At 41.1% G+C, this 26,549-nt stretch overlaps 1 protein-coding gene across 2 annotated transcripts in view; it reads left to right on the forward strand.

Annotated features, from left to right (window-relative positions):
• parga (poly (ADP-ribose) glycohydrolase a) overlaps positions 1–26,549 on the forward strand; it is a 163,481-nt gene that overhangs the window by 45,709 nt on the left and 91,223 nt on the right. For both annotated transcript variants that reach the window (XM_067972525.1, XM_067972524.1), the window contains exon 8: positions 20,518–20,610. In XM_067972525.1, coding sequence (XP_067828626.1) covers positions 20,518–20,610 — 93 coding nt within the window. The remainder of the gene's footprint in view (positions 1–20,517; positions 20,611–26,549) is intronic.

The following is a 26,549-nucleotide window of genomic DNA, read 5'->3' on the forward strand; positions in this document are numbered from 1 at the left end:
TTGCTTCAGAATTATCCCTAAAAATAATAACCTGTAATTCCTTCACACCAATTTATAAGTTTCTCCAGGTTTTGTACAAAGCACTTTTTTAAAAAACATTTGTTCTCGGGATGTGGGCGATGCTGGCAAGGCTGCATTTGTTGTCCATCCCCAGTTGCTCTGAGAAGGTAATGGGGGGCCAACTCTTTGAACGGCCACAGTACTTTTGAGACAGCCTGAGGACATGAAAAGGTGCTAGGTAAATGCAATTTCTTTCTTTACTTACCATTTACTGACGATGAGTGACTTGTTCTTAATCTTTTTGCAAATACTGGTCTGATCTGACCTGACTAGGAGGAGATTCAATTGTAGACTGTTTGTAAATGAATTCCCCGTGGGAAGTGGTGTAATTTTTTTCGCTACTGTTGCCATTGAGCATAATTCAGTTCCAAATTCATTGTCGGTGAGTTTGTGTTAACACGACAGTGGAAAGGAAAGTACACGCCGCTGGTTATTAGAGAACACTTTGAAGTGAAAGAAGAATTGGAACATATGATGATACAGAGGCTACCGCAAAAGCTGTTGTGTATATAATGTTTATTTCAATGGATGATTATATAGCAGTCCCTCATTCATGCAATAAACTGATTTGAGTTCCAGTGCTGCGTTATATTGATTTGACAAATGAGTTTAAGTTTTGTGTTCATTGGTTAAAAAATTGAAATAAAATTTGTTTTAGCAGTGCGGTATAGTTTTGGGCTGGTACAAGTTTTTCTTCTGCTATGAGTTAGAACTGCAGAATTCTTTAGTGTTTGTTGTCATTGTGATACCTTCAGTTGGATGATGTTGGAAGATTGAAGCAGTGTGCACCAACTGGTTATTAGGACATAGTGGGAGGTTTGTTCAGTTTTATTTTGGTGGTGATTTTATTTCTATTGTCGATTTATGGATGCATTTATACTGCCATAGTTGCATAGATTCAAAACAATTTTGGATGTGTAGTGATGTGAAAGTCGCAGTAGACAACATGGGGTCGTTAGGTACTGACTGAATTCTTGAGTGCACCTCCAGGAGATGTCTCCCATCGGTTTGAGTTCATACTTGGGGCAGTATAATTATAGACCAGTGCAAGGCTGCATTTCAAAATCCCAGGCAGTGCTTTGAACCACTGCTCTAACATTGAAAATTAGCCATCTAAACAGACATGTGCCTTGCTCCTTTGTCACTGGTTCCATTGTGACCATTGTAAGGCCAGTCAGGTTTGCCAGTTATGTATTGCACTCCACAGATACTGGTATGAAACCAGCAGCTGCAGTATAACTGCAAACAAAAGCATATTATCGCTTTGTTCAATTTTATTAAGTGGGTGGTTTTATAATTTGGTTACAGAAGACCATGTAGTTATTCCTTGTCAGCTTTTTATCTTGTGGTATTGATGTGATAGAATGCTCAGCTGCAGTTATTAGGTAGGAATTGCTACAGTTACAAATAGCAATCACTGGTGCTTAGGACAAGCTCACAGCTTTTGCTTTTTCCTTTCTCCTAGTGGTCAGTGGCTTGGAGGAAAGCTGTACTTGTTTGTCAATTATGGAAGAAATGAAAGAATGGTCAGTGTGTTTGGATAGCATAGAATGACAAGAGGCCATTCAAGCTTGTTCCATTCACAGATTATGCTCTATCATGGTCTGTACTTGACCCATTTACTCTTCTGATTCTACACAATTGCTCCCTGATTTTTTCCACTTCCTCGCATTAAAGTAAATTGAGATTATGTTAATATTTACTTAACCATATCTTTTGATCTTATTTATTTCTAATTGGTTGCATGACAGAGTCTTCATGCTTTTAACTCCTGGCCTTGTTCTGAACTAAATGATGATGATCAGCACATTATTTTTAAGGTGCTGTTTGGCACAGCATTACTGGTTTAGGCATGAGTTTATTTTACATAGCTGTGACTTTCACATCTGAAAACTTGATGCTTTATCCTGCTATTTTGTGCTTGCAGTTAAAGTTCAAAAGCCTTTTTGCAGCTAAATTATCTATTCCTATGAAGTCTTCCACGAATCCTCTTTTCTCCAAGAGTGTCTCTTCATAACTTGGAACACTAATATTTACAACTGTACTCTTCTCTAAACTCTCTCCTGTGTGTCAAAGTCCTTTTGAAGGCAAGCTGCTCAAAATTTCACACCTCATTGCAAATGTGGCCTCAACGATGATCTATTCAAGGTCAGAATAACTTCTTTTCAAGTCAAATAGTCAAATACTCTTCCGATGCACTCTAGTAGAAGAGGTCAGAGTAGCTGCTGTTGACATCAAGGCAGCATTCGGCCGAGTGTAGAACTAGGGAGCTCTATCAAAACTGAGGTCATTGAGAAGATACCCGTATCTGAAGGATCGGAAGATGGTCGTGGTTGTCGGAGGTTAATCCCTCGGACTTTGTTGCAGGAGTTTCATGGATCAGCATCATTGGCTCAGCCATTTTCAGCTGCCCCATCAGTGACCTGTCATGAGGTTAGAAGTGAGGCCGTTTGCTGACTTTTTTCTTAAGTGTTCAACTCCATTCACACGTCCTCCAGTAATGCAGCAGCCCATGCCAGCCTACAGGTAGATCTAGACAGCATCGATGCTTGTGCTGACAACTGGCAGGTAACATTTGCATCGCATAAATGCCAGGCAATGGCCATCTCCAACAAGAAAAGGCCCATTATCTTCCCCTGACCTTCAACAGCACCACCATCGCTGATTGCACCCCCCGTCATCACCATCCTTGGGGTTACCATTGCCCAGTAGCTTAACTGGATCAGGCATATCAACACAGTGGCTACAAGAGCAGGGAAGAGGCTGGGTACTTTGTGATGAATGTCTCACCTCCTGAGCCATCATAGCCTCTCCACCACCTAGAAGACTCCATTCAGGAGTGTGATGGACTATCCATCGCTCGCCTGGATGGGCACAGCCACAACAACACTGAAGAAGTTCAACACCATCTGGGAGAAAGTAGTCCGCTTGATCAATTTCCCTGCCAATATCTACCCCTCCACTGCCAGCACACTCTGGCTGTAGAATGCATTCTCTACAGGATGCACTGAAACAATTGGCCAGTCTTACTTTAGCAGCCCTGTCACTTTTACCATTGAGAAGGTCAAGAATAGCAACATGTGGGAACACCATCACTGCAGGTTTTCCTCCAACTCGCACAGCATCCTGGCCTGGTCATGTAGCAGCATTCCTTCATCGTCACTGGGTCAAAATCCTGGATTTTGTTCCATGTGCTTAAGCTTGCACTTACTGACATTAAAATCTAACAACTTCTCCGTAGCTCATTCACTTAGTCATTCTCAGTCTCTTTGAATAATATTGATTGCTCTTGTGTTCATCATCTGGCCATATAGCTGTGTGTCATCTGCAAATGTTACCGGCAGTAACACCCTCTATTTGGCTGAACAGTGTGAAAAGCAGGGTACCTGGGTTAGACCTTCTAACCCGAGGGTCTCAGTATGTCACTAACCCCAGCCAGACTGTTTTCTTCCTTTACATTAGCAGTCACATATATTGTGTAAAAGCTACTTGACACTATTGAACTGGAATTCAAAGTGGTTTTGCCATATAGAACTGTTGGATAATATTTAATACTAACAATGATAATGTAGAATTTATTTGTGAATTTTCAGAAAAATGGTGTTTTGGAATATTCTTCCTTTGCTTTGAAACTTGAAATTCAAATAAAGTTTTAGATGATCTAAAATTGCACGCAGAAAGAAAAATCTAGAGAAAAGTAAAATAGAATTTTTTAAGAAGTATATGCCATTGAACCTGAGTTAATTATATTTCATATTTTTTCTTAGGATTTGAACAAAATGTTCACACAGAAAATGCCAAATGTAATTGGGATGAATATGGCAGTGTTTTAATAGGATGATTTAATTAGTACGCCTTGTCGTGTTTGGCATTATATTTTGTGAAATGAAATGTCTAATTGTGGTTTTGGTGTGCAAAAACTCGAACCTTTATAAAGTAGGTTTCTAACTGCATGATTCGGTGATATAATTAAATGTATAAATCATAGCTGCACTTTCATTCAGCTATCATTTTACAGTCTCTGCTAGTTTCTAATCAGAATAATTGAGGGGCAAGGTTGACAGTTGTGGACATCTCATATCACGTTAACACAGTGGAGTGTGTTACCCTGTAAGTAAATAACGACAGGAGAGGATGCAGTTAATTATTTTCTGCTGGGCCTGTCAGGGTTGAGCCTGGAGGTGAAGGAGGTCTGAGGGGTGTTGAGACTGACAGTTCATCTAAATGACAACTAGCTATAAAAAAAAAATTCCACTATCTTGTCAGCTATATTGCACCTGCTGTCTGCCTTTAAGATCTGCTGGTTAATGAATAAATCTAATTTGTGTGCCTAAAGAATGCCTGGTCTGCAGCACATAAGTGATGAAAGGGTCCAATCCCAAAGTGTTAGTCTTGAGAAGCAGAAATATTTTCCCCCCAGTTTGACCTTTTAAAGCATCACAGCCAAGCCCAATTCTGTTTAAAGTGACACCCAGCACTGTCCATGATGAGTGATCAGGAAAGGCCACGCCCAGACCTACATATGGGACCCCCATCAGCCTTTCAACCCCTCCCAAACTCTCTCTTCCTGTCCTCTTGTGCATCCCCTTTTCTTTCACTCCACCTTTGGCAGCTATGCCTTTAATTGCCTAGGTCCCATTCTTTGGAACTCCTTCCCTAAACCTCTCCAGTTCTCTCCTCCTTTAAGACCCTCCTTTAGACTCATCTCTTGGACAAAGCTTTTGGTCAGCAATAGCTCCTTCTTTGACTAAGCTTCCATTTTTCCCTTACACCCCTGTGAAGCACTTTGGGATGCTTTTCCACATTACAAACACTGTATAAATGTACTTGTTGTTGTTTACAACATCTTCCCCCTCACCCCCTTAAAATCCACCTCCTTTGTTGAAGCCTCGAGTCTTTTGTAATCTCTCTTGAGGTTTGCATCCATTTCTCACCATGTCTCTGTGAAACCCCTTGGGATATTTTTTCTACATTAAAGACGCTATAGAAGAAGAAATATGTTGTAGTCGTAGTTTATAAGATTGACTTTTTTCTCCCCCCTCCCCCCCCCCCCCCCCCACCCCCAACCCTTGCTGATGACAATTGTAGAACCTCAAAATATTGTCTGGGCTGCTTTTAACTGACTTGGCACAGACTAGAAATAAAACCTGTGTCTTTCTTAATCAGTATTGCAAAGCTTAGTAGGAATATGTATATACGGTATTGTAACTCTCCATTGTTCCTAACATTACCTCTTCATGGACATGTGTTTAGTCAATAATCAGGTTGAAGATCAGCCATGATCTGATTGAATGGCGGAGCAGGCTCGAGGGGCCATTTGGCCTACTCCTGCTCCTATTTCTTATGCTCTTATAACAGTTTCATGTTGGAGAGCACCTTGGAGCATTTTACAGTGGTGAGTGGTGGATGCTGAGTAGGAGATGAGAAAGATGGAAGGCAAAAGCTAAAGTACTTTTTAGGGTTATGGTAGAAAACAACATTTACCCACATATTGTTGAATTTCAATTCTAAAGACTAATGTTTCATAATGTGTGCCATATTCTCATAATATGGTAACAGTCTTTATTGAGAAATATTTAAGGGTATAAATTACTTTTTCAAACCTCTGATGTAAAAGCAATGTACTATTGGATTCCACAGTAAAAGAAACAGCGCACATTGATATAAGCCATCCAAAAGCACTTCACACCCAATTAATTACTTTTAAGGTGTTGATACTGCTGTTTTAAAAGCAAATGTGTTTGCCTGTTTACTCACGTCAGAGTCCCACAAACTTTAAGTGAATGAATGACCTGCACTAATTAGACTGTAATGTTGGTTGAGGGAGGAATGTTGGCCAGCACACTGGTAGAACTCCTTCCTCGTCTTTAAATAGTGCAGTGGGATCTTTTACATCCACTTGAACATCAGACTCTGTTACACATTTTAAGTGAAAAATAGCTCCTCTGACAATGCACAACTCTATTGAAGTGTCTAAATTATGTGATTAAGTCAAGGCCTTGGAGAAGGTGCAGAATGGTTCCAGGAATGAGGGACTATAGCTATGTGAAGAGACTAGAGAAGCTGTGATTGTTCTCCTTAGTGCAGAGAAGGTTAAAGGGAGATTTAATGGAGGTGTTAAAATTATGAAGGGTTTTGATAGAGTAGACAGGGAAAAACCATTTCCACAGGCAGGAGGGTTGATAACCAGAGAACACAGATTTAAGATAATTGGCAAAAGAACCAGTGGGGAGATGAGGAGAATTTTTTTTTCACAGCAAGTTGTTATGATCTGGAAGGCACTATCTGAAAGAGTGATGAAAGCAGATTCAAGAGTAACTTTTTAAAAAAGGGAATTGGATATATACATGAAAAGGAAAAAATTGCAGGGCTATGGGCAAAGAACAGAGGAGTGGGACTAATTGGATAATTCTTTCAAAGAGCCAGCACAGGTTGTAAGATTCTATGATTCTAAGTCCCAGAGAGGCATTGTACCCACAGCAGCCTTCTGGCTCTAATATTCCTTGGGATGAAGATAACAGTGCTGTCCTGATCTATAATTTGAGCGATGTTTTTCTGAAGGGAGTTTCAGGTTTACTCTGAAGCTCGCAAGTAGAGCTATGACTTCATCCCAAGGCTGAGATTAGATGATTTCTGAGGCTATCAGAGCTTAATGAAAGCATAAAGAAAAAGCATAAGAGGCACACAGAGTGGGATACATATAGAAGGAGACACAAAAAAGACTTATCAAGAGAGAATGAAAAAGGCAGGAAGGTTTTAACAACAATAACTTGCATTTATCTAGCACCTTGACTGTAGAGAAGATGCTTCAGAGACATAATTTAAAAATTGGATGAGCCAAAGCCAGAGATATCTGAGGGCTGACCAAAAGCTTTGTCAGAGATGGGTTTTAAGAAGGGTATTAAAGGCGAAGATGGAGGTAGAAAGATGGAGAGAATTCCAGCACATGAGGCCTTGGTGCCTGAAAGCAGGCTGCCAATGGTGGGACAAAGGGAGGTGGATGAACACAAAGCCAGAGTCAGCGCAATGGAGAGCTTGGAAGGGGGGAGGTAGTAGGGCTGCAGGAGGTTACAGAGATAAGGAGGGATTGAAACACGAGGATGAGAACTTTAAATTTGAGTTGTTGGTGGACTGGGAACCAATGTAGGTTAGCAAGGACAGAGCTGATGGGTGAGCAGGACTTGATGTGTGATTGAATACAGGCAGCAGAATTTTGGATGAGCTGAAGTTTATGGAGGGTCGGGGATGGGAAGCTAGTCAGGAGAACATGAGAGTAATTGAGTCTGGAGTTGATAATGGCATGGATGAGGGTTTCAGCGGCAGATGAGGTGAGGGCGGAGGCAGATGACGTTATGGTGGTGGAAATCGGCAGTCTTGGTGATGGAGATGATATGGGGTTGGAAACGCAGCTTGCGTTCAAATAGGACATTGAGGTTGCAAACTGTCTGGTTTGGCCTAAGACAGTGATTTCATGGCGAAAGAGACACAATCTCATGTTAAGAGGGAGAGAGAATACATGAAAAAAATGTATTTTGTTCAAGATTTTTTCCTTTTGCTACCCAATGACATTTGCCATTTTGAATGTGGGAGGGCTGAGCAAACTCCAGCTGTGTGTTCCAGGTGACCTACAAACTATATTTTCCAGGCTGCGCATTCTCCAATGCCGGACACCACAGGCACACAGCATCAGAGCTGACCCAGAGACATGATGCAGGAAGGGATACAGAACCACTACTTTTTTTTTAATTCACTTTTTGGAATAACAAGGGTATTTGGGAATTGCATTGAAAAATAAAAAGCACAGTTGCAGCTTCTTCAAAATTAATATTATTTTGGATCAGCAGCCTCACCATAAACTGATTTCAAAAGCCAAGATGAACATAAAACAAAGAAAAACATTAATTACTTATGGAAGGAATTATGCAACAAAATAATTTTACATCATACAGTGGTCATTTCTTTGTTGAAATGTGTACAGCACAAATTTCTCATTTAAAAAAAATAGGTATACTGACTCATTGATGACCCGTTTGGCACAATCTTACTGATTTTAAATTTCTTGAATTATGAATTGTTTTGTACTTTAGTGTGCAGCCATGAGTTACAGTAATGCAGATTTATTATGACTTCTAATGGTACTTTTCTGACAAACACATTGGTTCTATAATTATACTCTAGATATGATAACCCAAAATTATATCCAATTTCTCTGTTCTCTCTATTCAGGCATGTTACTGCACCAAAATCATACTTTTCCTGATTTTCCCAGGAGGAGGGGATAACAAGGATGTGTTCAGTTCACTGCTATTCTTACCTGTGATTTGCTTTACCAAGGGAAATCCTGTCCTTCTGGCTGTACTGTGCCATTAAACCTATCCGACCTTTGGGGAATAGGTTTTGCCCTAACATTGAGTAGCAGTGCCACTATCGGCAAAGATTTCCATTATGCACTAGGTCTAGTGCAATCATAATGCAGGGTTATGATTTTGCTACACCTGGTGTGCAGAGGAAGCTTTCCCTCATTGTCACCTTGTACATCATTAGCATACATTTGAAGAATCTCTACAGTATAGCATTTGCTGAGCAAATCTTAAAACACAGAAAATAGCTTCTGTGCTAGCTTTTTATTTATTTTCCTTTAGTGTGTCAAAAATCAAATGATACAAGTGGCAACCTTGCTTCAGATGAAACTTCTGACAAATAAGAATTGGTCTTAATGAGTCTGTATGTGCTGTGCAAAAAAAAAGTCAGAATTGTTAGGAACGTACACCAAATTGCTTGATGTTGATATTTTTTTATGTCGAACAAAGTACTCCAAACATATTCTTTGTGCAAATACCTGTCAACTACTGATGGTCATTAAGTTCTTGAAAGCAATATCTACATGTTTTAAAATGCAAATTGAAAGTCAATAAATTGAATTTTATGGTTTCATTTTTTCTCAAAGAACATTTTAACCTTTTTGAGAAGTCTAGTGTCAGTCTCCATTTTGATGACATTGAAGTACAGAACTGCCTGGGGAATTGTAACAAAGAAATGCTGTCTCTTTAGTGATGGTTTCGGCTCTCAGTAGAGAAAGATGAATGATAACTTTTTTTTAAAATACGCTTGTCAGCTTTGCTCCTCAGCAAAAGGAAAGAAGTGGTTCAGCTTAAATTCAGTTGTTGATTTGCAGTCCACAAGATAAACGAAGGATCAAGGACTAATGGATAAGTTTATTTTCAGTGGAGCTGCTTCTTTGGAATAACATTTACTTGGGGCATACTTGATTACAAATTTGACTTGAAATATGTAGAACTTAACAATTCAAAGAGCTGCATTCATCCTATTGTCAAGGTCTGTCAAAGTAAATCAACCGTGTCAGCTTATCGACGTGGATAAATAAAATACTGTAAATCTGCCCCTTTATGTACATGGGTATTAAAACTGCCTTTTTACTTGATTAGTGCTTCTGCTTTGTGATGTATGGAAATGCCTGTGGTCATGTGACAGGTCTTCGTTTACTTGATTTGATGCGTTGTCAGGGTTTGATTTAAACCTGCTAGGCCTGCTGCCTCAGCTCCTTCTCATCCAGTCCCGTCAGGGGTACTCATTCATTACCCACACTAGAACAGTTTTATAGAGACACACAGTCATTAGTTATGACAGTATTTAGTCAAGCCTCTTTGTGGCAATATAAATGTTCGCTTTACTAAATTGCTAGTCAAGGCTGTCTGCCCAGGAAGTTGCCGTCCTCCAACTAAATCAAGCCATTTGCATTTCTTCTCTGCCTCCATTTAATCAACATCCTGTGAGCCAGCCGTGATGAAATTACTAAGTGATTGATTGCTGTGACACTTCCTAGCCAATATCTCTGTAAATCAATACTTGTGCAGGTCAGAGCTTGGAATATTTTTGTTTCAGATTTAATACAGAAATGGCCACTTTCCTTGTATTTTTGGCTATAACCCAAGTATTATTGTTTGCAAGAACTTTGTACTGCGAGACTTTCCTTCCAGTTTCACACATCTGTTAACTTTGAAAAGAAACAAGAATTATAGTATCTGCGCAACACTGAAGCAGATTTGTAATAATTCTGATTCGAATAGCAGAATATGATGAACATCTTGCAGTTTGGGCAATACAAAAGGATGTTATCTTTTGCCCTTTGAATTGCCACTAGCAATATGCATTCTACCCGATCAAACCTTGTTTAATATTCAGAGTGAGCTTTGTATTGGTGAGCCTGTTGCCATTATCATACTTTGAGTGTCACACCTGTAAAGTAGGAGAGAAATTTAGTATTCAGAGGATTAATGATTATTCAGGATAGTGTCTGTGCCATGCAGTGTATGGAAGCTGTTGACAGGTGCCAGAAATCAGGTCCTGCAAAAACTATTAGCCAATGACAACCTGCATCTTTTGGCCACAGGCTGAAAGCTGATTGCCTTTTCTCACATAACATTGCTCAGGAGTGACAGTACTACTAAGAAATAGGTTAGCTGTGGTCAAATGTCATGTTTGTAAAGCTGTGGTTGTCCAGAGCTTTGTTTTTTTGGTTTGAGGATTGTCAGAATACCATGGCAAGCTAATAGCTGAAGAGTGACAAGATATTGACTGAAATCACTGGGGAAAATATAGTAGTATTGAATCGAAGAAATAATACGACAGACGTAATTTATTTTGACAAGTTTTGGATTAGTCTGAGGAAAGTGAGTTTTACTCTTTCATTTTTTGAAAAAAGTGTTTTCTCTCTCTCTTTTGGGTCTCCAAATGCCATGCACCATCTCATGTTACCAAAAGTTTGCAAACTGCTTCCAAGTATTCACCTGTCCCTCTCAGAAACAAATTGTTGAAAATAGTTTAAGAGCAGTCTGGGTTGCTGCTTCTGATCATTTTTGTTGGCCCCATTAACTCTAAAATGTTTTTTTTCTTGGTACCACTTCATGGCAGCACAGCCAAGATCAAAAACACAATGTATGGGGGTTACAATGTGAACTGATGCCACAGTGTTCTGTGAACTCATCCCAAGGTTAAAGAGTGGTAGGTATCTGCTTCCAGGCTTCTGCCAGTATTGCTGGGCATTTGGATCTGGACTATTTCATGTTTTTTGTTTATGTACTTACAATGTAAGAGAATATAGATTCTGTGATGGAAACCTGAAACCATATTGTCTTTTAGATGCTTTGAGATTCCTTGGGGTACACATTAGTCTGGGCCCTGTCCAAGGATTTATCTTTGACCCACTCATTTTTCTCATCTATGTGCTGCCCCTAGTGGCATCATCCACAGGCATGGGGTCATCAACCATATGTCTGTTGATAACATCCCTCAAACCCAAAACTACCTATGTGCTGACTGACTGCATGTCTGACATTGTCATGGGTGTATCAAAATTGCTTCCAACTGAACATTTGGGAGACAGAAGCCATAGCTTTCGGTCCCCATCATAAACACCATTCCCTACCCACTGATTCCATCGCCTCACCCAACCACACCCTCGAGCTGAATCAGGCCATGCAAAACCTTACCATCTGCTCACTCGAGAGATCAGTTTAATGCGCCACATTTTATCCATCACCAGGATCACGGCCATCTCCTCAACATTGCTTACCTTCGCCCCTATCTCGGCCAGGCCCCTTATCCATACTTTTGTCACCTCTAGACTTGATTTCTTGAATGCTTTCCTTGTCAGCCTTCCATCCATCACTTCCCATAAACTCCAGCTTGTTCAAAACTCCATATTCTCCTCTGATCTAAGTCCTGCCCACCCATACCCCAGTCCTCCCTGAGCTGCATGGCTTCCATGCCCCTCAATGAATTTGAAATTCTCTTCTTCATCTTCAGATCCCTCAATGGCCTTGTCCCACCCTACTTCATTCCTTCTGTGCACCCTCCCCTCCTTTGCCCCACAATTAGAATAGAGCCTACAGTCGGCACAACCCTAGTTATCTAAAGTTCCTCCCCAACTTTTCCACCTCTCCAGTTTTAAAAACCCAAGACATTTTTTTTCAACCAAACTGCCTGTCATCTCTCACCACAGCCCAGTGTGCACTCCTTTTATTTATATATTTATTTATTTTCCCCTGCAAAAAGCCTTGGCACATTTTCTACATTAAAGGCATTATATAAATACAAGTTGCTATTGTTCTGGAGCATTTCTCTCCTCTTTATAAGCAATCTGAAATCAAGAGGAAATGGAGCTTTGTCAGTGGTAGCATTGCTAGAGATGTGTTGATGTCACCTCACACAGCATTTTCAGAGATCATTGAGCACAAAGTGCTGCTGGGACTGTTGGGCCACCCTAATTATCAGCCAGTTTTACAGAACTCCTGCAACGACAGTGAGAAGCCATTTGACAGCTGTGTGGAGAAATGGCTGGCACAATTTTATCCAATAATTTCTTTCAAAATGTACAACTGAAGGTGCGTTTTAACTCTTTAAAGATAGTGGTGGCCATTTTTACTTAAACATTTTTTAAAAATTCTCCATTCTGCTGAAGACTAAAACTTCAACCAAGCAGCTATTTTTAATACATCTTGACAGTGAACAGTGGCAGGCTATTCATTTTGTGGGATCATCAAAACCATACCTGATCGTGCCATCACCCAACATCCATCCATACATATTGTTTTCTAGCATGTGTTAATGGCAAGTGAGCAGAAGTGAACACATTGGTAGATCATTTTTTCTACCTCCCAAAGCCAGGGATATTAATGTCTTAACTGCCTTCCAAAATGGCCGAGCAAGCCACTCGGTTGTACAATCCCACTCCAAAAAATCGTCATATGAATAAAACCAGATGGACCACCCGGCATCGGACCACTAGGCACTGGACATGACAAAGGCAAAGACAACCAAACCCAGTCAACCCTGCAAAGTCCTCCTCACTAACATCTGGGGACTTGTACCAAACTTGGGAGAGCTGTCCCACAGACTAGTTAAGCAACAGCCTGACATAGCCGTACTCACAGAATCATACCTTTCAGCCAACGCTAAAGGGTACGGTAGCGTAGTGGTTATGTTACTGGGCTAGTAATCCAGAGGCCTGGACTAAAATCCAGAGTCACGAGTTCAAATCCCGCCACGGCGGCTGGCGAATTTAAATTCAATTAATTAAATTTTTTAAAAAATCTGGAATTAAAATACTAGTATCAGTAATGATAGCCATGAAACTACTGGATTGTCGTAAAAACCCATCTGGTTCACTAATGTCCTTTAGGGAAGGAAACCTGCCGTCCTTACCCGGTCTGGCCTATATGTGACTCCAGACCCACAGCAATGTGGTTGATTCTTAATTGCCCTCTTAGGGATGGGCAATAAATGCCGGCCTTGCCAGCGACGCCCACATCCCGTGAACAAATTTAAAAATGTTTTTTTTAAAACGTCCCAGACTCCTCCATCACAATCCCTGGGTATGTCCTGTCCCACTGGCAGGACAAACCCACCAGAGGTGGCGGCACAGTGGTATACACTGAGGAGGGAATGGCCCTGGGAGTCCTCAACATTGACTCCAAACCCCATCAAATCTCATAGCATCGGGTCAAACATGGGCAAGGAAACCTCCTGCTGATTACCACCTACCGTCCTCCCTCAGCTGATGAATCAGTCCTCCTCCGTGTTGAGCACCACTTGGAGAAAGCACTGAAGGTAGCAAGAATGTACTCTGGGTAGGGGACTTCAATGTCCATCACCAAGAGTGGCTCAGTAGCACAATTACTGACCGAGCTGGCCGAGTCCTGAAGGACATAGCTGCCAGACTGGGCCTGCAGCAGGTAGTGAGAGAACCAACACGAGGGAAAAACCTACTTGACCTCGTCCTCACCAATCTACCTGTGGCAGATGCATCTGTCCATGACAGTATTGTTAGGAGTGACCACAGCACAAACCTTGTGAAGGCCCGTCTTCACACTGAGGACACCGTCCATCGTGTTGTGTGGCAGTATCATTGTGCTAAATGGGATAGATTCAGAACAGATCTAGCAGCTCAAAACTGGGAACCCAAGAGGCACTGTGGGCCGTGAACAGCAGCAGAATTACGTTCCACCATAATCTGTAACCTCATGGCCTGGCATATCCCTCACTCTACCATTACCAACAAGCCAGGGGATCAACCCTGGTTCAATGAGGAGTGTAGAAGAGCATGCCAGGAGCAGCACCTGGTGCACCTAAAAAATGAGGTGCCAACCTGGTGAAGGTTGCGAAACAGCGGAAGCAGCATACTATAGACAGCTCGAAGCGATCCCACAACCAATGGATCAGATCAAAGCTCTGCAGTCCTGCCACATCCAGTCGTGAATGGTGGTGGACAATTAAACAACTAACTGGAGGAGGCGGCTCCGTGAACATCCCCGTCCTCAATGATGGCAGTACCCAGCATGTGAGTGCGTAAGACAAAGCTGAAGCGTTTGCAACCATCTTCAGTGGATGATCCATCTCCTCCCGAGATCTCCACCATCACAGAAGCCGGTCTTCAGCCAATTCGATTCACTCCACGTGATATCAAGAAACGGCTGTATGCACTGGATACAGCAAAGGCTTGGGCCCCAACAACATCCCGGCTGTAGTGCTGAAGATTTGTGCTCCAGAACGAGCCACACCTCTAGCAGCTACAACATTGGCATCTACCCGACAAAGTGGAAAATTGCCCAGGTATGTCCTGTCCACAAAAAGCAGGGCAAATCCAATCCGCCCCATCAGTCTACTCTCAATCATCAGCAAAGTGATGGAAGGTGTCGTTGACAGTGCTATCAAGTGACACTTACTCACCAATAACCTGCTCACTGATGCTCAGTTTGGGTTCAGCCAGGACCACTCAGCTCCAGACCTTATTACAGCCTTGGTCCAAACATGGACAAAAGAGCTGAATTCCAGAGGTGAGGTGAGAGTGACTGCCCTTGACTTCAAGGCAGCATTTGACCGAGTATGGCATCAAGGAGCCCTCATAAAATTGAAGTCAATGGGAATCAGGGGGAAAACTCTCCAGTGGCTGGAGTCATACCTAGGAGGATGGTAATGGTTGTTGGAGGCCAATCATCTCAGCCCCAGGACATCACTGCAGGAGTTCCTCAGGGCAGTGTCCTAGGCTCAACCATCTTCAGCTGCTTCATCAATGACCTTCCCTCCATCATTAGGTCAGAAGTAGGGATGTTCACTGATTTTTTATTTAATTCGTTCATGGGATGTGGGCATCGCTGGCGAGGCCAGCATTTATTGGCCAGCATTTATTGCCCATCCCTAATTGCCCTTGAGAAGGTGGTGGTGAGCCGCCGCCTTGAACCGCTGCAGTCCATGTGGTGAAGGTTCTCCCACAGTGCTGTTAGGAAGGGAGTTCCAGGATTTTGACCCAGCGACGATGAAGGAACGGCGATATATTTCCAAGTCGGGATGGTGTGTGATTTGGAGGCGAACGTGCAGGTGGTGGTGTTCCCATCTGTCTGCTGCCCTTGTCCTTCTAGATGGTAAAGGTCGCGGGTTTGGGAGGTGCTGTCGAAGAAGCCTTGGCAAGTTGCTGCATTGCATCCTGTGGATGGTGCACACTGCAGCCACGGTGCGCCGGTGGTGAAGGGAGTAAATGTTTAGGGTGGTGGATAAGGGTGCCAATCAAGCAGGTTGCTTTGTCCTGGCACTTGTCTGGCGCAAATGTTACTTGCCACTTATCAGCCCAAGTCTTGCTGCACGCGGGCTCGGACTAATTCATTAACTGAGGGGTTGCGAATGGAACTGAACACTGTGCAATCATCAGCAAACATCCCCATTTCTGACCTTATGATGGAGGGAAGGTCATTGATGAAGCAGCTAAAGATGGTTGGCCCTCGGACACTGCCCTGGGGAACTCCTGCAGCAATGTCCTAGGGCTAGGATGATTGGCCTCCAACAACCACTACCATCTTCCTTTGTGCTAGGTATGACTCCAGCCACTGGAGAGTTTTCCCCCTGATTCCCACTGACTTCAATTTTACTAGGGCTCCTTGGTGCCACACTTGGTCAAATGCTGCCTTGATGTCAAGGGCAGTCACTCTCACCTCACCTCTGGAATTCAGCTCTTTTCTCCATGTTTGGACCAGGGCTGTAATGAGGTCTGGAGCCGAGTGGTCCTGGGCGGACTCTTGAACGGATTGCACAGTGATTAGTTCCATTCACAACCCCTCATAATGAAGCAGTCCATGCCCACATGCAGCAAGACCTGGACAATATCCAGGCTTGAGCTGATAAATGGCAAGTAACATTCGTGCCAGACAATGACCATCTCCAACAAGAGGAAGTCTTACCACCTTCCCTTGACATTCAACGGCATTACCATCGCCGAATCCCCCACCATCAACATCCAGTGGGTCACTGTTGACCAGAAACTAAACTGCACACATAAATACTCTGGCTACAAGAGCAGGAATGAGGCAGAGTATTCTGAGTATTCCTGACTCCCCAAAGCTTTTCCAACATCTACAAGGCACAAATCAGGAGTGTGTTGGAATACTCTCCACTTGCCTGGATGAGAGCAGCTCCAACAACACTCGAGAAGCTTGACACCATCCAGGACAAAGCAGCCCGCTTGATTGGCACCCCATCCACTACCTTAAACATTCACTCCCTCCACCACCGGCGCATTGTGGCTACAGTGTACCATCTGCAAGATGCACTGCAGCAAATCGCCAAGGCTTCTTCGACAGCACCTCCCAAACCCGCGACCTCTACCACCTAGAAGGACAAGGGCAGCAAGCACATGGGAACACCACCACCCGCATGTTCCCCTCCAAGTCACACACCATCCCGACTTGGAAATATATCGGCGTTCCTTCATTGTCGCTGGGTCAAAATCCTGGAACTCCCTACCTAACAGCAGCATGGGAGCACCTTCACCACACACACTGCAGTGGTTCAAGAAGGCAGCTCACCACCACCTTCTCAAGAGCAATTAGGGATAGGCAATAAACGCTGGCCCTGTCAGCGACGCCCTCATCCCCTGAATGATTTTTTAAAAAAAGGTACAGAGCTTCCACTACTGCCTCAGCTGAGGTCCAAATGCTTCAGCAAGGACCAGGGATTAGACCTAGTGGCCTCAATATATCCACAATCTCTTCATTTACCCACTACAAAAAATATTCAAAGAATACTGAAATGCAGTAATGTTTGGGTTCATAGTTCTGTTTCCATTTTCTAGGACTCTGTGTCACAAACCTCAGAGTATATTTTTTTGCAGGTACTCTGGCAGTTTGTTATAAATAAGTGATTGTCAATGCAAGGTGATTTAGTTATATTGTAAACAATTTTACAACACCAAGTTATAGTCCAGCAATTTTATTTTAAATTCACAAGCTTTCGGAGATTTTCTCCTTCCTCAGGCAAATGTTTCAAGATCAACATTTGCCTGAGGAAGGAGAAAATCTCCGAAAGCTTGTGAATTTAAAATAAAATTGCTGGACTATAACTTGGTGTTGTAAAATTGTTTACAATTGTCAACCCCAGTCCATCACCGGCATCTCCACATCATAGTTATATTGTCACAGCTCAAAGTTGCATCACGTTTTTGTTGGTATTTGCCAATGAATGTGCCAACATGTTTTTTTGTGTCTTATGTTCCCAGATCCCTATTCCAACGTAAAATATGCTAGAATGTTTTAGTTATTGCTGTAGAAAACTGGAGTAGGTTACAACATCTAAGCAAATTCATTATTCAAAATGATAAATATTAGAGATACTTCCTAATCAGTGGTTTAAAATAACTTCCAGGAGTTTCATTTCCTCCATCCATTAGCCAGATTAACAATTGCATTAAAATAGCTGTAATTGAATTTAATGCAAATGTGTTAACCAGCACACTAAAAATACCCATACAGAGGAAATTAAACCTCTGGTGACCTATTAAGATTTTAGTAGTGTTGCTTTGAAATGTAAAACTTATCTTTTGCTAGTCGTAACAGCCCAGATTGTCCTCCGAAAGGAGACGGATCTATGAATTTTATTATTTCATATATTTTGACACAATCAGGGCCATTCTGAATCAGGTCTTGAATTAGTTTATTTTGGAGCAGTGAATCAGTCTGGTTAGTTTGGAGTTGCCTTTCTATTGATCAAACCTAGAAAAAATAAGTAAAATCAGTACAAAAAGGCTGCTTAAATTAAAGATGGTACTTTTGGTAAGGATTGTGAAAGCATGTATGACTGTATAGTGATGATCAGATATTTGGGATATAAGGAAAATCAGGTGATGCTCTTGTTCACAGCATTGCAGCCAAGGAAAAATCAATCTAACCTACTGTAATTAAAGTTAATAGGAAAATAACGATCTTCAGGAATCACGTAGCTCAAAGCAATTTCTACACTTCTACCTATAGATGTGTAAAATAAGCCATTTGGCTATAAAGCATAAAACAATTTTAAACAAACTCTCATTAATACTTTTATTTCATTTTACAATCTAACTGTAAACATGTTTTAAAATATACATAGTGAACCTAATAGAGGGGTTTGTAAATTGCTCATTGAAGGAACTGTCCTTTCATTGGTTGAAGTGGACATCAAAGACCTCATGCCGCTTTTCAAAGGAGAGCAGGGAAGCTCTCCCACTGTCTTGGACAGCATTCTTGCTTCATCTACCACCTAGCAAAATACATTAACTGGTCACTCGTCTTATTCGGTTATGGAATCTTGCTGTGCACAAATGACTGCCACGTTTGCCTACATAACCCATCACTGCACAATTATATTTGCATTGCCAATGTTTTTAAAAAGGACTCCAGTGAACATCGGTGTTTCCTTCTTTCATACAACTTCCACGGTCATGGAAGGGGCAAAAGACGCATTGCAGATTATACCTCTGAGAACTTTAAATTGCAACTTTGGTGCCAGTGTCCTGCTGAGATTTTCAGTGCACTGGTGCCAGAAGTACAGTGAAATAAAATGATTGGTGTGAGCTAGTATTGAAGTAACTGAGGTCCTCTTGCTTCATTATTGCCGTGTACAGTTTGAATGAAGCTAATCTTTGAACTTGGCCGCTACAAAACTTCAAAAACAAACTATAAACACAGTACTTTGCTTTCCAAGTTCCACAAATTAGAAAGAGCTGACTGTTTTGTCAGCTCTTTTCAAATAGGTCAGAATTGAGATGATTCAGCAGTACTTGGGCCTATGTCCAAATCTGTCGGCACAGATCTGTGCTTTCCTTCTCCCCCCTACCCCAATCCATTGGAAAGTGAGCAGATGGTGCAAGTCTGATGCACAGCTTGCATTTTTTTAAAATATTGATCTCAAGTTAATAGGTGTAATGTAGAGATAACGTAAAAGAGATGGACTAGCAACAGTGAACAGTGCTACTTTTCTTTGTGGGATCTGTTCTGTCTTGCTATTTGATCAGAGCATTCAGAAAAAAAAAGCTTGCTCTTCCCTCCTTTCCATTGTAACTTCATTCATCCTTTTTTTCTGTCTGTTTCCCTGTTTTCTGCTTACTAGGTTTTCTTTCATTTTTGGATTTAATTCTGGTCCTTGATCTTTGCCAAAGTGAATTATGTGAGGACCCAGATTAAGCAGTTGGTGATGAGTAAGTCTGGTATTCGGCACTGGACTTGAACATTGAGGTGGCTGATGTGTTGCAAGCTGCCCTTTCTAAGTTATTCCACCATGCTAAAGGTAGATGTCAGTTGAATATCTAAATTTGGGATGAAGACTGCTGGAAGGCATTACCTGGAAGCTAGGTGTAAGAAAAAAATTTGAGCCTATATTCAGAGCTAAGTGTCCACCATAATTCCTGGATGGATAAGCAGCTAGAAGCTTACCAATGCTTTGTGTTGGCACAATGCACACAACACTAAGCATTGGGTGTGCCAACCTGCACTTAATCTCTGAGTTTATGTAGAGGGTATGTCTCTATGGGGAGAGTGTGTGCACTTGACGGCAGGCAAACAGCATTCTACCTTTGCAAATTTCTCAGTAGCTTGGTTGAGGACTTCTAAACAAGATAATGGATTTTCATGCATGTTAAACATCTAATTGACCAAGGAAAATATACCTGCCTTGGGTTAGCTCATGGATCCAAGACATGCATGCCATTCACACCGTTGCAATGCCACAAAAACTGCTTTTACTTGTGTTATTTCATGTACATTTCAAAACTTAAATTTTTTTTAGAAATGACAGCCAAAAATCATTTATTTTTATATTGAAAATTTATTTGAAACTATTACACAGTAATAAACATGTGCACCTTTTAATAGTGAGTTATTTCCGATTTCACGGAAAATGATGAGAGCTTTTTTTAAATTAAAAAAATGCCCCCTCTTTCACTTTGCTATGTAGTATGATGCAGTATTAATGTAATTGCTTGGCAATCATTTTACTGACTAATGTTCATCATGCTAACATTACTGTGCTGAATATGTAGATGCCTTTAACACCTTTTACCCTAGGACACTGCAGCAATACTGCACAGGACATGGATTCAATTATTGCAACAACTTAGTAAGTTTTTTTATTTTTTTTTAGGATTTAGATGATGTTGAAACACAGCACCTTCTGCAGTCCCTTTTGCCTGAGATGGTCGAAATGGCTCTGCGACTACCAGATGTTTGTACCCAGGTAGGTAACGAAACTCAGCGAGGCTTGAGGTTTCACTTCTTGAAGTCTGGACAAATTCATGTATGACTAATAGAAGGGGTCAGGCTGTTGGGGCTGGGTTTTTTTTAAAAGGTCATTATTACTCCTTTGTCATTTCAAATTAAGAATAGTAGAATTAAGAATAACTGCATACATCACAATGAGACAGCATGGTAATAGAAAACAAAAGAGGCTTATGGGTTGGCAAATGAATCAGTTTTTTAATAAAATTCTGCCCAAAGGTGGGAACAATATTCAGCAGTGAGATATTAACTTACGTGGAGGACTAGGTGCTATGTAGATCGGGTATTGTACATTTAAACAATAAGCAGACTCCGCAGAATGACATCCAACTGCTGAAATCACTGTTACGTTATGAGGTTATATCCCTTTGTCCTAGACTCCCCCACCAGTGAAAAAAGTTCCTCTCTATCTACCCTTTGAATTCCTTTCAAAATCCTCAATCAAATCACCCCTCAATCGTCTCTATTCCAGGGAATACAAACCTAGTTCATATAATCTCTCCTCATAATTTAACCCTTGGAGCCCTGGTAATATTCTGGCAAATCTGCGTTGCACTCCTTCCAAGGTCAATATATCCTGTCTAAGGTACGGTGCCCAGAACTGTACACAGTATTCCACTGTAGTTTGAGAGTAATTGAATGTGGATTTTGAAGAGATTGTTCTTAATTAATTTTTGTTATATTTGAAGTTTTTCACTATAGTCAGATGTTTGTCCTTGCTCTGCCCCTACCTCAGCCCATTTGCTACTGAAACCATCATACATGCCTTTGTCACCTCAAGGCTCAACTATTCCTATGGTCTCTTGGCCAGCCTCCCATCCGCCACTCTATGTAAACTCTAATTATCTATCTAAACTTCTGCTGCCTATATCCTATCCCGTGCCAAGTCCTGCTCACCTATCACCTCAGTCCTTGCTGACCAACATTGGCTCCCGTTCCCCCAACGCCTCAAATGTAAAATTCTCATCCTCTTGTTAAAACCCCTCCATGGTCTTACCGCTCTCCATCTCCTCCAGCCTACAATCCCCCACACACCCCTGCACCTCTGACCTCTTGTGCATCCTCCGTTTCCTTCACCCCACCACTGGCAGCTATGCCTTCAGCCACCTCTGCCCCATGCTCAGGAGTTCCCTCCCTAAGCCCTTCCATCTCTCCACCTCCCATCTCCTCCTTTTAAGACCCTCTTTAAAATCCACTTCTTTGACCAAGCATTTGGCCATCGCTCCTGATATCTCCTTCTTTGTCTTGGTGTCCATTTTCTTTTATCACGTCTCTGTGAAGTGGCTATATAAATGCAAGTTGTTGTTGATTGGTGAAAAGCATTAAATTACACTTTCCTTTCATATGTTTAATATTGAAAAGGAATTCAGCTGTTTGCCCATATACGCAAAAAGCAATTAAGTAGATTGGTACAGATGCAAAATTTAACTGTCTGACACATATGTGTGTGTGTGCGCGTGAGTGCACATAATATATACATACACACCAGTAAATAAGTTTACACAGCAACTATACTATAGTTTCTATCATTTTAATGCCCTGCCTTAAGGACAAAACTACTACATAGACTTACGTCATTTATTTATTGAAATGAAATATATTTTTTCCAATGCTGTATCCTGAAGGAGCAAAAATTAAGTTTTGTTATTCAATTATATTGAACGGGGGGAGGGAGAAATCCGTAACATAATTTTGTTAAAAAAATTGTATTTTCAGTATCTCCACTTGAGATAAATTTTAGAAGTTAAATTTAGGGGTACAGAGTAGATGCAGTTGGTTGAAGTACATCTGGGACCTGGGTTCAAATCCAGTCCAGACTGGTGGGACGAAAATCTCCTGTGTCTGCTGGCTGTACGTGAAATGAGTTTGGACAGTCTCGAAGACTCTATAATTCACATAGCAGAAAACTGCCCATAATATGGCACCAATTGGTATTAAATTTGCGATCTCATTCAGGAAGACCAAAAGATGGATTGTGTAGGAAATGGAAAGTTATCACATTGATGCATAGGTGTTCTATTGAGATTGGGGCTGAGGCATATTGTTGGAGGCAGACCAAAGGGAGCTTGAGGGCATCATAAAGGTAGCTTTACTCCAACTTTGCTCTGCCTGATCTGGGAATACTTAACGCTCACATTGAATGTTGAAAATGGAATGGACCATTGCCCAGCACATAATGAGCACAAAAAAAATCTGGTTAACTGATTATTGATTTCTGTGAATCATCAGGGAAAGTAGTTGACAGAAGTCATGTAAATATATAAATTCCTGAGCTAACAGCAAATGTTTTACATTCCAGTAACTAATTTGAAACTCCGTATTTAAAAAGTGTTTTAAATCCTGAATATTATTTAAGTTATCAGTTGGTAGCAATCTTGCTATCTCTGAGTCAGAAGGTTGTGGGTTCAAGCCCCACCACAAACTTGGCTGGCATTTCAGTACAGTGCTGAGAGAGCACTGCCATTGTCGAAGGTACTGTCTTTCAGATGAGATGTTGAACCGAGGCCCTTTCTACCTATTCAAATGGACAGAAAAGATCTCATAGCACTGTTCAAAGAAGAACAAGAAGTTTTCCTGATGCCCTGGACAGCAATTTTCCTTGAACCACAAATCAATTGAACCTTCAATATATTTGATGTTCGTGAGATCTTGTGATTCATAAATTGTCTGCTACGCTTGCCGATATAACAGTGGCTCAAAAGTAATTCATAAGCTGTAAAGTGCTTAGGGACTGAGACTGTGATATGGTGCTATATAAATGCAAGTATTTTCTCCTTTCTTTAATTGTCAAAATTGCTTTTCTTTTTCTTGGCAAATTAACTGTTTGGATTCTATATTTAATTAAATAGATTACAGTGCAATAAGCCTTTATGACATCAATTATGTTTAAATGTATAGCAGCAGTTACTCAGGATAATTGATCACTTCACTGAAATTTAGGTAGAATATCACAACACAGGGACTACCAGGAATACTACATAGAAAAAGATATTAGGTGCAGACTTTAAGTTTTAAGTCATAACTTTGTCATGCAAAATTAATATCATATTTTGCACAGTTCAGTATTATGGATGCATTCAGTAGTATAAAGGAGAATAGCACTTTGTGTAAGGGGAAAGTACTTTTACAGCAAGGTTGAGATGGTATTTAATATCATGGTTATGCCATGACCTGAAGTTAAATAATTTTTTTTTATTCGTTCATGGGATGTGGGCATCGCTGGCGAGGCCGGCATTTATTGCCCATCCCTAATTGCCCTTGAGAAGGTGGTGGTGAGCCGCCTTCTTGAACCGCTGCAGTCCGTGTGGTGACGGTTCTCCCACAGTGCTGTTAGGAAGGGAGTTCCAGGATTTTGACCCAGCGACGATGAAGGAACGGCGATATATTTCCAAGTCGGGATGGTGTGTGACTTGGAGGGGAACGTGCAGGTGGTGTTGTTCCCATGTGCCTGCTGCTCTTGTCCTTCTAGGTGGTAGAGGTCGCGGGTTTGGGAGGTTGATTCAATAATCATTTCCTTTGTTTTACCATATTTTGCCTGTCTTTTTATCTTTCCCCACATTTGGTTTTAAAAAAAAATCAGTCCTACCAGGTCAGCTAAATGTTTAATTCTGCCAGCCTGTTGAGACTGACATACTGGGTCAGGTGGAGACACTGATTTGTTCTCAGTGAAAAGCTGTGTTGTTGAACAATTAGAGAGCACTGTCCTTTTTTCTTTCTTGGGTGCTGATCTGGAGTGGACATTAATTCCCTAAACCAGTGTCAGGCAAGTACACAGCCATACTTGACTGCTGCTGGCTTGGAACAGCAGATGTCCACTCAAGATTGCCAACCTTTTCCTTCATGGATGACTATCTCCATTCTTTGAAACCAGCAGCTGACTGATTCTGTTTGTCACTGATTTCAGCTGAGCGTAAATCAGTGGTTGCAACTGACTTGATGCATCTTTGGTCTCTTGAGGGGTTGGCATGGGGGAGTCCAGGTAGAAATGTTGGGATGAAAACTGAATATTATTCCTAATGGAATTTTTTTCTTTTCAAATTTATAATTGGGGAAGATGAAAGGAGGAAATACTGAACAGTAGTTTCCTCTTGAAAATTGCTTTGGATTAATTACTATTAAATGTATTGGGTTGACTGAGTTGTCTGTTTTGAATTTCTTTTATGTGTAATCAGCTTTTTGTGTCGGATGCAACAATTTTATAAATAAAAGTCACATTCAATAAAAAGTGATATTTGTCAAATTAATCATTGCCAACAAGAGAACCAAAAATAAACGTGTTCATTTATTATTGTGGGGTAGAACTACTCCATAACAATGCGAGTATTACTTATAGAAGAATAGGAAGTGATCACTTTTTCAGACTGAGACACTTGTATTTATATAGCACCTTATCACATCTCGAATACTTGACAAATATTGAAGTAGTATCCAACTAAGCTGCTACTGAAACAATTCAAATAGACACAACAGACGAAGCCTTTTAAATATAATTTTATTTTTGAAAGAGGTGAACTTTTTGTGCTCAATGATATGGAGGATATGAATGCAAGGAATATTTTTCCACTTTCTGAACCCAGCATCTGTGTCCAGCATTTCCATGTTATGTATATCATAGTTCAAATTGATTATAAAGCTGCCTCTGCTTAGCTCCAATCATATTTCACAGTCCAAGTCTCATAGATCACCAACTGTGCCAGCATGACATGTCCATTTCTCTCACCAGCCATTTTAGTGGTCTACCTGAGTGATACTGCCAATTTGGTACAAAATTGTAGACAGTTTTATATTGTGAAGTGGAACCAGCCAGGACAAACTCATTTCACTTGAGGTCTTACAACCATCAGAATGTGCCATTCCATCAGTCTGGGCTGGATTATAACACAGGTCCGAAAGGGTGAAAGGACAGTGTTCTAATCAATGCATCATCCGGATCCCCATTAGATTACCTAGTTCCAAGAAACAATAGGAGAAAATAAATTCAAAAAATTGTACGGCATTCTAGAAGGAACTTATAAAATGTCTGGGGAGGTGTTACAATATGCCATCGACAAAAGAGGAAAACAGGTGCAAGCACAGCAGGGGGGGCTTTTTGTTGCTCATGGAAAGATGGACTTACCACGAAAGTACAAAGTGTGATTATTCCAGTTTGGCTTGATTCGACGATTGCAGTGGTTGCAAACTATGAAGCAAGATTGTCAGGGGTGGAGAAGATGGAGTAAAAGGCTTGAAGCAATGGTTGGGATGTATTACTTTAAGTATGTGTAATATACAGGAAAGTATGGAAATGAAGTGTAAGGTGCACTGATGGTGAGTGTTACCAGACCCTGTTACGGTAGACTTGCAACCAAATGTGTTTGACGTTGTTGACCTTTATTTTTGTCCTTAGTTTCTTCATCATTCTGTTCAACAGAAAATGCTGGAAATGCACAGCATGTTAATCAGCATCTGTGCAGAGAACAGATAAGTTTATATTTTGGGAGCGGACCCTTTTTCAGAATTTCTGTTCAGCTACAATTTTTGGGGGAGTGGGGAAGAAAGATAAAAGTTTGAGCTATGGGTGACTGCACAATCATCGGCAATATTGCTTTTACTGCTATCTGACATTAGGTGTACTTATATCGGGGCATGTTGGCACTCCAATTTTCCTTGCCTTCAAATGGGACAACTTGCCATGGTGAGGCTTTATCTTAGAACTGACACAGCTCATTCCCAACATTCATTTGAATGCTGAAGTGACACGCAGTACTGGCGTTCAAAACTGTAGCCATCTGCTTGGGAGGAAGGTACACTTGGTCTTTTATTTTCAAGCATTGTGAGGGTATTAGAAAATGGAGATTGACTTTAAATTGTATACATTTTATTTATAAAATGTTTATCCTGGATTAAATACAAAAGTAT

Source organism: Heptranchias perlo, chromosome 36 (genome assembly GCF_035084215.1).
Source record: "Heptranchias perlo isolate sHepPer1 chromosome 36, sHepPer1.hap1, whole genome shotgun sequence".
Taxonomy (NCBI): Eukaryota; Metazoa; Chordata; class Chondrichthyes; order Hexanchiformes; family Hexanchidae; genus Heptranchias; species Heptranchias perlo.